This window comes from Mugil cephalus, chromosome 3 (genome assembly GCF_022458985.1).
Source record: "Mugil cephalus isolate CIBA_MC_2020 chromosome 3, CIBA_Mcephalus_1.1, whole genome shotgun sequence".
Lineage (NCBI taxonomy): Eukaryota > Metazoa > Chordata > Actinopteri > Mugiliformes > Mugilidae > Mugil > Mugil cephalus.
Window position 1 is genome coordinate 11170920 of NC_061772.1, and position 15224 is coordinate 11186143.

At 41.4% G+C, this 15224-nt stretch overlaps 1 protein-coding gene across 3 annotated transcripts in view; it reads right to left on the reverse strand.

Moving 5' to 3' along the window:
* Positions 1-15224, reverse strand: part of kif26ba (kinesin family member 26Ba) — a 74588-nt gene that overhangs the window by 24477 nt on the left and 34887 nt on the right. For all 3 annotated transcript variants that reach the window (XM_047580024.1, XM_047580023.1, XM_047580022.1), the window contains exon 5: positions 11016-11223. In XM_047580024.1, the coding sequence (XP_047435980.1) occupies positions 11016-11223 (208 nt within the window). The remainder of the gene's footprint in view (positions 1-11015; positions 11224-15224) is intronic.

Genomic DNA, 15224 nt, shown 5'->3' on the forward strand with positions numbered 1-15224 from the left:
TTATGTTTTTGATTGATTACAGCTTTCTTCGCTTATAATTCACTGAGAGAGTCTACCCAAGTTAAAACCAGGGACAGATTTGGTCTTTCAGTGGAGCGTTGTTGTTGGAAGATGTGACCTTCACCGTCACACAACACAAAGAGCAACACAGTTCAGCTTTCTACTTGTGTACGACATGAGAATGTACATTCTTGCTCCTTCTGTCATCACCTCATTCATCCTGAAAGTATACCTCGCATCCCACCTCTTTACCTGTCCGTCTTTCATGATCTCCTTCTATCCTTTTCTCCTCTGTTCATCCCTCCTTCCTACCTTCAGCTCACTGCCAAACATCAGAAGCCTAAATTACCGAAATCCTGTTTTAGCTCTCTCGCCTTCTCGCTCTTCCTTTCCTCCCACTCCTGTCACAAACTGTTAGCAGCCGCAATTTACCGCCTGACAGCTGCTGTTGTTTTCTTTGATATGAGAAGTGGCAAAACGCTGCGTCATCGAATCTGAGTGAGTTTTAACACATAAACCACTCTGTTTGTTCAAGATGTTTAAAAGTTTGAGGCACTTTCTAGCAGTTTATTTTTGCTCTCTTTTCTTCCCCTCACTCACAAAGGTGAATTAATTGCACTTCTCCGTTTGATCTGCCGCTGATAATATCACTGTCTGATTCAGCATGTCTGTCTTGCTCTTTCCATGATTTGTCGCTTATTATTTCTTCTGGCATCACACCACAGGATTACCCAGAAGCTTAACACCACATTTCCTTTCTAAGAGAGGCTCGGTTGAAACGGATGACTGGAGGTTGGTGTCAGGTAGGTGCCGCTTTATGATTCACACCAACTGTCTCAGGGTATGTGAGCCGCCCTGGTTATCACGTACATTCGATATTTATATTGCGACTCCGGATGTAGCTGAGTGTTTATGTAGCTATAAGCCCTCCCGCAGTCATATCAATGAGTCCATGTAAAATCTCCCACCAGAGACTCATCAGGCAACACAACAGTGGAGAAGCTTGTGGCAAAAATGTCTACAGTTGTCTTGTCTCTTTTGGTCCAATCCATGATCAAAGTCTTGCACAGGGTGATTCAAGCTGGGTTCTGTAAAGCATTTGGGATCATTTGTATTTTTCACTGAAGCTGGATAAATAACACTGAACTGAATGGAATAAGTTAATGTTAAAAAAGTCAAATAAACAGTCTGAGCATAAAAAATAATGCTCAGACTCAGAGACAAACACTCCTGGTGCCATAGCTGACTCTATAATACTCGCAAATCTGAAAAAGGTCATGCATTTTGTTTCTGCAAACACTCACATATGTCACTCTGGGAGTCAGTTGACCTTTTCTGTTGTCTCTGTTCACCCTTAAGAGTTAAGTTCTCTGTTTGGTCTTTCAGAGATCCAAACGTTATTCTTACACCTTTGTACATCTTTGTATTGAAGTGATGTCTCTTGTATTGTCTTGTGTTGGCACATGCTAAATTTATATCTTAACGTAGGTAGGTGCATTTATTCTGTTTTTGAGCAGTAAAATGTTAAAGGTTGTTACAAATTGAAACTTGAAGTTCAGAAACAATTACATTAAGTGTTAAGCTTTGATTTAGTTGTGGTGCATTCGTAGCCATTAAGTCAGTAATCCAATGATTTTTCAGCAGCTTTTTTCACTACTTATGATAGAGGTATGGGTGGACAGACTTGGAATCGACGGCTGACGTGAGCATTCCCACTCTCTTGCACGTAATTACAGCTTAAAGGATATGAGAAGAAGGCGGCATAAGGCATGGCAGATGAAAGCAGCTGAACGTTTCAAAGAGCAGACGATGTGACGATGTACAGTACACTGGCTGACAAGCAGAAGATATGCAGTTATATTCTGGATGTTATGACTTAACAGAAACAGCATGAATGCACCATTAGTTCTGGTCTGTGTGAGACTCATCCAGATAGGAGCTGCACACGCAGCCTTGAATCCTGTGAATGGACCAAACTAAGCATTCAGTCCCTGAAATGGGCGTCAGGATCTAGTATGAGTCCCCTATCAGACCCTAGTGCATGGGAGGAAAAGCTCTAGATCTCTAGATCTCAAAAAATGATAGGGGAGTATGTGGATGGATGTGTAATAGTGTGGAGGATAACGTATTTCTGCTAATCCTGATAGCTGTCATAACCTGAGTCAGATAACCTCTGCTACATGAAGATGTTAAATTACTGGAGTGTGCTAGCTCGACCTTATCTAATAGTTCACTGTAGCAAAAAGAAAGAAAATATCTGTATTTTTATTTGTGACATGTCTTTTCTGAACAAGGTAAGATTTAATGTCTCCACTGAGCAGCGTAGTAGGGCAGATGAAAGAAGACTAGTGTGTTTATGTGCCTCCTAGGAGGGAAGACGAGGTGGGGAGAGAAATCTTTTGTCTGTTTCTGCTCGTTAGCACAGATGAATAATCGTGTGAAGTGCTCTTCCAGTTAAACACAACGACGGGACTACGCATCACACAGTAATCCCAAAACACTCCAAAGCCCACTGCACGGAGACAGAGTATTAACGGAATAAAAGCACTGTAAGTATTTTCTTATTTCTGATCATAACTAAAAAAATGTTCAGCAACTTATTATAAAATTTGTCAACGGCAACTCAGCTTTATGAAGCATATCTTCTCCAAAATACGTTTAAATTTTAAGTTTTGGGTATAAATCACTTCATGGACAAAAAAGGGACCAGAACAAGCTTGGATTACACTGAGCAAATTTACCTGGATGGCTAAGAGTTATATAAAAACACAAAAGCTAGTAAATAATATACTGTCACATAAAAAGCACATAGACAATTTATCTTCTAAAAGCTCTTAACATGTTCATGTTTATATGCACGTTTCCCTCTCGCTCACACACACACATCTAATTCAGCACATTACAAGGCTTTCCTTTGGTTGCATCATTAAATGACCATGGGCCATTTAAGAGGGTTGGTTCAATAAATTCAGTGAGTGAGTGTGTATAAGAGAGTGTTTATGTTGGCATCTGAACCGTGTGTGTGTGTACCTTTAGACGAGGGTCTAAAATGAACAGTGGAGCCACCCCACCACAATAAATATGTAACCTCCGTGACCCTTAAGAAACCCAGGATACTGAGGCTTAATGTCGGGTCAAGAGTTTGAGTTAAAAAAATACGACTAAATACCCATACCACTACACAAACACAGACACACTCTTTTTTTTTTCTAGCACACACTCTTAGATTGAGTGCTAGGTAGGCCCTCTCCTGACCCCAATAAAAGAGCCCATCACATCAGTAAGAGCCTGGAGGGAAAGATTTTACCTTTGCACGCTTTACAAGGCGTAACTCATAAAGTCTTCCCTCCAGAGAATCTATTTCCTCCTCATGTCTGAAAGTGTGAAAGGTGTGTGTCTGGTATAAATGGGGCTATAACGCGATTCCATGTCCGTTTCTCCAAATATTGAGTGTGTATGTGAAACGGCTAAAAGTCACTCCGGGGACCATTAACCTCCATTCCCTTTTTGTCAAACTATCAAAGACCGGTGCTGATGACCACATAACAACAACTGGGAAATGGACACATCAGCACAATAACACCAGCCGTAAGGTGACTGAGGAATTACAAATAAATACTTTAATGATAATATATTGATAGGAGCAGTGTATTTGTACTACACCCAAAACTTTGGGTCTGGTTGTATCTTTGCCAGCGTCTGTTTCACCTGAATAAAACATTTAATAAAACATTTTTTTTTTTTTTGTTCCGACAGCAACAACTAGTTTAAGAACTTGAATCTGACTCTGAAGCCTGGGTCAAGATCGGTTGTGAAACTGTGTGCCTGTATGCCTTATCAAATACACACCCACAGTATTCTCAGAGGATCCTTGGCCTAGTTCCACCACTGAATCAATACATGCGCCAAAGTGCTCCAGCAAATACAACATGTGCAGGAGGAACACAAAGCTAATGGACTCTTTGTTCATTTAAATGAAAAAAAAAAAGAAAGATGCAGTGATGTTTATTTCAGAAAAAAAAGACAGAGTGAAACACTGAGAGAAATAGGTTACTAATGACACTCTAGAGACTCTCACTTTGTCAATCCTCTGTCTCTTGATCCCTCATTGAACCCTCCCTTCTTGTACTGCAGATGTTCTCCCCACCCTCCTCGGTCTGCTTTTCACTTTCACACCACATATAACCGTCTCTTCTTCAGTCTCTCTTTGTGTTTGAGAAAAATCATATTGCTCGATATCACTGTCCACTCGGTCCATTCTCTTTGCCTCATCTCACTTATCTCAATTTCTTTCTTTTTTTAATATTAATACCTTATCTCTCACCTGTTCTTTATTCTCATTTTCTCTCAAATGTGACGATCGACTGAAACACAAGTTTCTTTTCCTTTTTTCTCGATGTAGTCATTTATTTTCCAATTGCTTAGATATCTGTGCGATGAGTCTGAGCGCACATGTGTATGATTCCTATTTTCAACCTATATACGGACTGAAGATTACACCAGCGGCAGCTTTGAGGTTCATTTCCAAGCTGAAGGGCAAGGAGTCAGGTTTTTCTACTGAGAAACTGACCTCACCCATAGCACACACTCTTGGATAGCGATCTAACTGTTCCTCCGCCTAAAACACAACACTCAGGAACAATGGACTCTTTGAGCCAATTTAAGCAAAGGAATTCAGCAAAACAGCAACAACCAAACCTGAGCTGAGAGCAGATTGTTCAATAGTCCCTCAGAGCCGCGCTTCATTGCTATTGGCTGGAAAATCAATAAGAGACTGAAACAGAGTTCTAATTGGTTCCCAAACACTGCGGAACACACATCTGTGCCAGCACATGTACCAAGACGTAGATACAAATACCATATGGGAATAGTTCAGGCTTCGGATCAATTCTAATTTTAACTCGTTTATTCATTCCAGCTCAGCTCATAGTATCATAATCATGTTGTCCATGTTGGCTGTTCTCAGTTGGATGTAATGCTGACAAGGAGGAGCATTTATATGACATAGAGGAGCTCTTCTGTACCTAAAATTATGAAATAGCAAAGCACTGCAACTTCAAGTAATACTAAATTCGTACAGTCCAGGTTAACCACTAACGAAATGAGTCAAATGTCACATGTGTTAAGAGAGCAGCATTACTGAAGCCCTCACACACTGTGTAACACCAGAGGATAGAGCTACTTAGACACTTTGTTAGGTGACATGTTCCTTTGTGATGAATACACTGGTTTATTTTGAGTCAGATCAATAGATAAGCACCCACCCCACAGCAATGACACTCCTTGATGGCAGCAGGATGCAGCCTGACACAGACACACACACCAAAACGGTCTAGGAACAAGTCAAAGGACGATTAAGGCGACACCCTCAGGAGGCCCATGTCCATTCTCTGATGAGTCACAACTGTTTTGGAGGCACAAGGCAGACGTACACAATTTTAGGAAGGTGGTCATAATTTTATGCTTGATCAGTGTAGCTGAAAACACTGCATATAAAGCTGCTGCAAAATAGTAATTTAGTTGAAAGATGGGTATCATAAAACCAAGTGTAACCTAATCATTTGTTGCGTTAATCAGAAACTGCTCAGGCTGTTTAGTGCAAATGTTTAGACTTGGTAATTAACTCATAGAAAAACTGTTGCAGGCACTTGTGCAGCCTCAAACCAACGCAGAACTATCAGCCACCAGTTATGTCTGACTTTAAATGCAAACAGAATGAAAAAAATAAAATAAAATAGCTCCACTCAGGCAATGTGTTGACTATTAAGCATGTGTTAATAAAAATCTGTCAAGAATAAAATGAATATTTTTTAATGGCTCCCATGCCTCATTCAAGGTGCATGCGTACGTGTGTACGTACGTGCATGCATGCATAATACTAAAGTTGTGGGGGCATTTTTCTGGACACAATACAAAGTATTAGTATTCAGCAGTTCTTGGTTTCGGTAAAAAACATACAATCAGGTCATGGTTATGGTTATGATTAGGGTTAGACTCTTATGTGAGATGAGTGGGGTTATGGGTAAGGGGCAGGGTAATGCACTGTGTCCATGGAAAGTTCTCACAAAGATAGAAAGGCTCACAAGCCCCCGTACACAGGCCATACTGCCAAAACTGACAGCATTAATATTTCATCTGTAAGGTGGAACAAAGTGGCTACTGTACTGGATTCCCATAACAGACTCAGTCAGTCATTTAGATACTAGACACGCAGACACCCAGATAGGCATAAAGGCACACAAATGTCCATCGAAAATGCACTTGCACATGCTCACTCATGACAGACGCACACAGCTTGTGGCCTGAGAGGGATCGTAGCTGCTATTAAAAATTGATTAGCTGTCATACAATCATTTTCCCCCAAGGTCAAGGCGCAATCTGTGAGTGTGCATGTGTGCAAAATCTGACTGCAGAGATGAAAGAGGAGTGAGGGGGGGAAAAAGACTCCCACAGTCCTTCATTGTCATTCAGATATGGAGAAGGGTAGATATGTAAGATATGTTAGAGAAGGGGGGAACGAGATAAAACATATTCATACACTGGATAAGAGAGATGAGGTGAAGATAGGTTAAAGAGGGAGAAGAGGAGGCAAGAGAAAGCTCCACATATTAGCTGCCATAACATTTCGAATAATATTCTCATCCCTCTCCAGATAAACTGTATGTAGATCAGGTTTGACACAGAACAGCGCATGAAGCAGCAGACACCTTTAAGAAGGATATGTATGCCCTGGGGCTACTGTGACATGCTCGTGTATTTCCCACCTGGAGGAGACTGTGAGGCAGCTCTGAGGCACAGCAGGGCTTTGAATGCTGCTAGCACGTCTAAGGAAGCAGGCAAGGCTACAAAACAGCACATGACACCGTAAAGTGTAACTCAATTAAGACTCCTTCATAAAAAGACAAATATTTTCTTGTCAACATCTGTCAAATTATATCAGTGGATGCGGTTTGGAAAGGGAGAAGGCATTCAAGCATTAGCTTATCTTAATTCATGCTGAATGATGTCAGTGAAATCCGTCATGAAGTCCATACCTGTTTGCTGCCTTTATGGCCTCTTTTAAGATCCATAGAAAGCAAATATAAAATCCCTTTAGAACAAATTCTCTTAGTTCAGATGCGGATCATTATCATTCACATCTTCTGTGTCTCTTTTCATATCTTTATTTTGCATTTGGCAGCTTCAAAAACATGGCACTTGCAGCCTCTGCTGTGTTTCTGTGTACGACTACAGATGGTTCCCTAAGTGATTATACGTACACGGTTTAATTTCCTTGACTGATACACATCTCCCCCTGCAGTCAGTGGTCCGAATGGAAGGCTCCCAACTGGCTGATGTGATTAAAGTGAGATGGCGCTCACCAACAACACGGAGAGAAGCATCGTGTACAGAAATAACAGAAGGGAGTTTGAGAAGCAGACGCCACTCAGACACATCCACCGAGGGATTCTCTTTTAATTCGACATCCCTAGCAGGTACTCTCTCTCTCTCTCTGTAGCGCACACACACGCAAGACACACACATGCGCGGCAGTACGTCTGACCTGTACAGGTTGATTTCCCCTGGCTTTAAATGTGATGTCTCAATCTGTTTTCTGCCATATTAACACTGGGGGAGCACACTAACCCCCAATCACACTCGCAGACAAGCCCATGTATCCTGCAGGATGTATCATGCACCCTTCCACCGGGGGCTTTGCTGCTTCCTTGACAGCTTTCATTGTACACTATAATCCTATGAATTTGTGAGCATGCAAGCCCGTGTGTGAGTGTGAATGTGTGCAAATGCCATTTCAGCGGGGAACCGACCCCCACCGCAGGTGACATTTTTTTGCTGGAGAAATGTCACCACAGCCATTTTCTTCCCATATGTTTGCATGAGCATGTTCGTGTGCACGCGTCGCTGTGTGTCAGACTGAGTCTTGGCAAGCTTCAATTGATTTCACAGACGAGGTCTGTAACGGTCCATCCAGAATATTGGTCTGCTTTGGTGCCATTTTCGTATCATGAAAAATCTTTTTTTTTCAAATGGCATCCAACAGTAAACCAAGAGATCCATAGCTTGATTTGGAATGAAGACTGGACTGTACAAAGTTCACTCAGCCAACAAGCTAAATCCTGGTTGTTACATCTGCACAAAAACTGAAGTGTACAATCAATTAATTTTGTCTAACAGGATTTTACATCACACACAATTTCTTATTCTGAAGACAGGATGGCTAATGTCCTCCCCTGCTAAGCTAACCACCTTCAGGATGTAACTTCCTATTTAACAGACATAGGATGGATAATAATCTTTGTTATTGTCACAACAGGCCCCCCCAGTGGCCCCCACCTTCTGTGTATGCGTGGGTTTTTTTCCGGTTTCTTCCCACCCCCAAAGACATGCTTGTTAGGTTAACTGGTGAATCTAAATTGACCCTAGGTGTGAGGGTGGTTTGTGTTAGGCCTGTGATAGACTGATGACCTGTCCAGGGCCTCTTGACCGATGACATCTGGGATAGACTCCAGCAACCCCTGTGACCCTAGTGAGGATAAGCGGTGGTAGAAGATGAGATGCTGCCAGCAGAGCGACAGGAACTCGTTACGTAGCTAAAATGCTCATGCTAATCAAGCGTCCACCGTAACAAAGATCACACCACAATAACGGCTGTGAGAAGTCCACATGACTGTGAAATGGGGGCGGGAGGTGTCTCATATTTGTAATTAAACAGTAGTAGCAGCAGCACACATTTGCACACATTTGCACAGTTAAGATCACAGAATATCAGCGTGGGATAGAAGAGCAGAAAATAACATAATGAGAAGGAAAAAGGCCAGAGAGGCTGTGTGGAAAAAATAATTGTGTATGTGGTTCCTGGTTTGCATATTCTGTGGTTTCTGTTTAGGGGTCGATAATGTAACCGTTTGCTATGTGCGTGTGAGTATGATTGTAAATATGTGTGTGTGTGTGTATCTGTCTCCTTGACAACTGAGAAGACATCTGTCATCTCCATATGGGAAGGAAGGAGAGACGGAGACTCAAAAGAGGGACCAAGAGAAACACACAGCACTTAATGTAAATTAATAATGAAACATCTGAACTGATTTGATTCGGTGAGTTTAAGATTTGAGCATAATTTTACTTTTATAATGTATTTTATTCAGCAGAGAAACAGATTTCAATCCATTTATCCTTTGCCGTTTCACATTTCAGCTTTTTAATAATTGCGATTAAGTTTTTGATAAAAAATTAGTTTTTTTTTTCTTTCTAAAACAAGTAGCAAAGATCCTTAAACAGATTCACGCCACAATACTTTACATTTCATTTATGAAATGTTCTCTCATTCAGTATTTCAGGGGTTTTCTAGGTGCTAGTCAATGTCGTCCTGGACTAATTTAACTAAATAACATTTTTCTACATCTGATTACAAATGTAACTGATCTGACATGAGAGAGATGGGTTAGGGTCTCATCTGGCGTTTAATACGAGCGTCGCACGCATACTTTCACACACACTTAAAATGACACAGTGATGGAGCGCCGTGGTAGCCAAATGGCTGCAGCACATGGCACGCATCCGACAGCATGTGTTGCCACTCTGTCTTCCTTTGTTTCTGTCTGCATCGTCACTATCAACTCTCCAATAAAGATGAAAACTGCCAACAACAAAGAAAAAACAAAAAAAAACGATTTCCGTCACACATGCGGACAAGTACACGCAGGAAGACAGACACGAGCTCAGGGACACCCAGTTGTGATGCATTAGATTGCCAAGTGATGCGGAAACTTTTCCATTCACACAAATCTATGCACACGAACTGTATATTATATCCTTCTCCACGTGTGGTAAAAGACACTAGTGTTTGGCGAGTGTTGGGTTTCGTCCTCCACACTCATTCATTTTCCAGCTGTAAGGACATACACACACAAAGTCAGTGAGCCTCTCAAACTGTGGAGGAGGGGACACTAAAAACTCATTACATGGACGATCAATATTGCCCACACTTGAGGAGAATCCCCCACCTCCACCTCCACCTCCACCACCACCACCGAATCCACAACACACACACACACACATACCCACAAACGTTTCATCAACCGCTGGCAACGGTGACAGATGACTTTTGTCAGCCTGAGATGTGTTACCGTGGTAACCATTAGGTTACATTTCAGTATGGCACAACGGGGGAGACACGCACATACCACTTAGATAAACTGGTCAAGGTCGTGACAAAATACTGCAGCTCAATATTTTAACACATTCCAGCTGTTTGTGTGGCCGCAGTGGCACTCGTCCTAAGATCAAACCATTTTTATTCCGCTTAGTCGTTGATTTATAGTAAATGCCACCAATACAAACTGCTGCCAGTAAAGCAAAAACAGGTTTTGATTATGTCGTTAAAATTTCATTAAACATTAATGAAATAATCAAAATCTTTTTTTGGATCTCTGTAAATATGTAGTACCATAAAGAGTAGATGAATAGACATGCATAATTCATTATTCCATTATGTTTTCTCTATATACTTTGCAGGTGAAATATTGTTCATGCTTTTTAATTTTATAAAGTGTAACTGGTCGGGAATTTGAGCTATGCTGGCACAGTTTTTCTTTCAGAGACATAATAACAAATTATATAAAACAGCATGTGTCTCATGCGCCTACGCTGAGATGTTTGCAGCAGTAAAATACCTTTCATAATTTTAAAAAGATATGATTTCTGCACTTAATTTAAAAGAACAGACACAATGTGCCAGACTCCATAATCAAATCTCTCAAACTTCAGAAACATATAGGAGAGCCATGGTACTGAAGTTTTATTGGGAGCTAAAATAAACTGAATTATAACTATAACTACACAAAAGACATGACAATGAAAAAAAAAAAATACTCTCCAAAGTTAGCCCAATGAGTGAGGCCCATACAAAGTTTGCAAAACATGATGTGGATATAAATACGTTTAGATGTTTTCTGCTGTTGGTTAGGTGTTCACCTTCTCGATATTCATACTAAAAAATATATTTTATCCGTTACCTTTCCAAGTCCAGGGGTGTCTTTGATCTTGTTGGCTGCACGGAGGAGGCATGGTGGAGCTGGGGGAGGGGCCACCAACAGAGCAGCGCTGAAATTAGTGGGGAACAGAGGAGGGTCACATGATGGCGACGATGATGTCACTGGGGCCGTGACCGCGGCCGACTTCTGCTTCTTCTTCTTTGATGCTAAGTTCAACTTTTGTGCAGCTCTGAGTGGAAGAAGCAGAAAAGAAACGGAGGCTGTCAGCCAGTCGAATTAAGTTAAACCCGTAACTGATTACTGTAAAAACCTCTTTAATCGCCGAACGTCTTAGTGGATGGATACTGGAGGGATGATGCCACGTGTGCATGGACACATGCCTCTAATTAGATCTTTAAACTTTACCAAAGTACAACCATGGCATATACTAATTGCAAATAGAAGGCAAATTATACACTCTTCAGCCCACACTTACACGTACACTTTGCTGTTTACATATGTAGCAACATCTGGATGGGGAGTGGTTCATTTCCCTCCTTGAGACTCAATTCCCTTCTGAACTGAGCTCAGAAGGAGCCACTGAAGATGATATTTATAACCAGTATACTCCATCTATCCTGCATTCAGATTCTCCTGTTATTTTAACTTTAACTTTTACATCTTTTCCTATTCTTGTGTTCTTGCCCTCTTTTCTTACTTCTTGCTTGCTCGCTCTCATTTCTTATTTCACCACAGCAGGTTCGCGCTTATCTCTGGACAACGACACCATTTTAGTCTCTAACTTTTGTGAGTACAAGTATAAATCACCTTCTAATTCACCTCTGCTTAAACCTACATGAAAGGAGATTTGTCTTGTTGTATTTGCCAAGATTATCACGGCCAAATCTAAATGTTTTTATGCCTGATAATAGCTTGAAAACATACAACATGTTGGCTGGAACGTGATGGAAATAATAAAATTAAGCGACAGCCTGTTGCATTTGTCTTTGTCGAATCCCTATTTCTTTCTGGAAACAGAACCTGTGCACAGAAATCTGTTCTAAACTGACTATTATTATTTATATTGCTGTGTAGTTAATTATATATTAGCGTTGTGTTGTCAAATACAGTGTGTGTCAATGTAATAAAATGTATTACAATGCACAGGCCAGAGCAGAAAGACAGTGATCAGTGCAAGTGATCTTGACAGAAAGATCTGCTGGTAATGACTCATTTCAGTGATTTGTTGTCATGTGTGTCACTGTATTCCCTTAAAATTTAAGACGCTACAAATGAAACCAGCACATTTCATAACTTAACAAACAGAGGCATTACAGTGCAATGAAACAAAAAAGACCTCTAAAACATCTCTGGCAGGGATCCTGGCGCTGTTCTGCTTTAATCTATCCTCACATATATTTCTAAGATTATAAAAGGAGAGTGAGTGCGAGACCTTGCGCCGAGCTCTCTGTCAAGGAGCCATATTCTCACACCATTGGCTTTCAATTAACTGCAGCAGGTTACAGAAATGAGAGCAAGAGGGAGAGTCAGCAAAAGAGAGCGCAAGAGAGAGAAATAGATGAGAGGGGGAGGAAGAGAGATGTGGGCTCAGCGACCCATGGAACGACCAAGCATTTCACCATTTGACTAGCTCTCCCAGGAGATTTGTGCATGAATGTGCGCGTGAATACGTGTGAGTGCATAGTGTGTGAAACAAACCTGCGCCAGAAGACCGTTAATTGGTTTTACACTGCGCGAGCTAAGCTTACATATTGCAGCAAATGCGATCAAAGGCAATTACAGGTTTTCTTGCTATGGCAGTATGATGCTAAAAACCGCCCGTGTGGCGCATGCGGTGCAGATTATAGAGAGCTGTCTGGCAGGTCCAGGAATTTGCCAAATATTAAAAGGAGTGATGATGTTGTTCAGAGCAAAGGATACAATTAGACAAATATAATTACAATCTAAAAAATCTGACTTTGTCATAACAACTGAAGGACAGACTTCCGCGGTGCTGCTGATGGTTGCAGGATGCGACGTGACAATGATGGATTCGTGCACAATTACTCTGCTGCTGGAGATTCCTACTTGGACGCAGCGAAGCATTTTTCTATTCTTTATACGCCTTTTGTTGCTGCCGCTTTTACGATTCATCCTCTGAATCCATCCAGCTTCACAATGCAGGCTGTGCATCCATTGGTATGTGTGTATAGGTCATATTACCCTCTCATTATATTCTCACACCCTGACTGGTTTAATCTATGGCACAATTGAAGCGTGGCAGACGCACACACACACACCACCTAACTGGTAGCGTTTATTGACAAGTGGCCTGGGATTTGGCTAAGTGGATCTATTCCAATCAAACCCTAAAGTGAAGGGCACTTGATTTCCATCCATCAGCTCCATCTCTCTATCCATCAGCTCTTCCTCTGTTACATCCTTTCACCCCTTTCTGCTTTACCCCTCAGCATTTCAAAAGTACCTTCCACTTTATTTTATTCCTCTCTCTCATTATTTGTATTCTTCAGCTTTTGCTGGTTCTCTGCCCTCCATGTATCCACCCATCCATCCCACCATCCTTACATGTATTGATCATTCCAGTCATGCCTGACTCTCTTCCCCTCAGTCTACTCTAGTGTCTTCCCCTTGTTAAAAGCGGGAACAGGTCACAAACAGCCTGGCTGGTGATATGTTGTTGCTTTGTTTTCTTTTCACACAGATAGCAAAAACCATTGAAACCAGTGCACAGAGCTGATTTATGGCAGTGTCTCTGGACTGTGTTGTTGGTTCAGTAGCTAATTACTTTCTGTTTAGCAGACTGTCAGCGGAGGGAGATACAGGGAGAGACGGAGAGCGATGGTGGCTGTTTGAGAGTGTGTGTTGTGACGGAGGGGGGTCAGAGAGACCGGCCCGGACGAGAAGGCTGACTTTACTGACAGTATCTATCGACACGTACATGCCTGCAATCGCCACATCTCTCGCTAAGACGCCAACATGTGCGCGGGTCTGTAATAGCACAAACTCATGAATTATGCTCAGTGTTATCCAGACATATACATCCCATATTACCAAGGTGTACCACGATTTGATAATGTACATAACAATGCAAGGTGGTAGGTCAGTGTTGAAATAATCTCTATGAACACTGCATGTGAATATGCAAAATTTATAGACAAGGAACAATATTTTGGTACTCGACACTTTCTGGTTTCCATTTCTAGTCACAGTTACATCAACCATTCACATTTCAGTTGTTTTTTGCTGCATGAAATTCATGCAGAGAGTAAAAGAGACACAACATAACAGGCATATGTAACAAGTGGTAGGTTTCAAGTTAATGTTAATTAGTTGATTAGATTAGTTAGTTGATTAATTAGTTGAAGTCGTAGACATAATTTCTCAAATCCAACTCCATTCTCATGTCTGCAGTTGCTTATTGGACAGTAAGAAAAACACCAGCACACAGAACAGGAAGCCTTAGCCTGAATATCCATGATTTTTTTTTTTTTTTATCTCTCAACAACAGAAGACCTGAAACACTGGTCATCACGACCAGAGGCTAAATCATAAGGTGACAGCTGATGGGTTCCAGTTAATATTTAAAACAGCAAAACCACTTGAAGAGCAAATTGGTGTCAAAATAAAAGTCGCCACTCTCAATTAATTTAATGAAGGAAAAAAAATGTGATCCTTATCTTATCAGGTAGTTGATATGATAATTAGTTTGCCAGCAATCATCAATCCACCTTTGTGACGGGTGGTTAATTGGTGCTCAATTATCATTTGATGGAATACTTGTTTTTAAAGAAATGCAAAAGAGCGCCAGTAGAGAGGCGCCAAGAAAGAGACAGCAGCCCCCAATCTCACTGCCATCCTCCATCCAAAATAACAATGCCTTCCCAATTCACCAATTCACTTGGGACCTATTCATTTACCCCGCTACCTCCAGCAGCGCACACTCTCACACACCGGCAGCCAAATCCCTGGAGACCCAATCCTCCGAGCATGCAGTAAAAAATTCCTGCACTGATAGAAACTCCCTTCCCCCAGTGAGTAAGAATATGCACACACCACAGCATGTCTCTATCCTCCAGCCCAGCGTCCCCAGAGGGCCACTGCAGCACAGGGAAGATGTAGAGCTACTATGCCAGTGTGACATATCCACAGACAGATTGGTACTAATGAAAGATATTACTCACATGCACATTAGCCGAGGTAAAGGAAAGGTCAGGGTGGAAAATGAGGAAT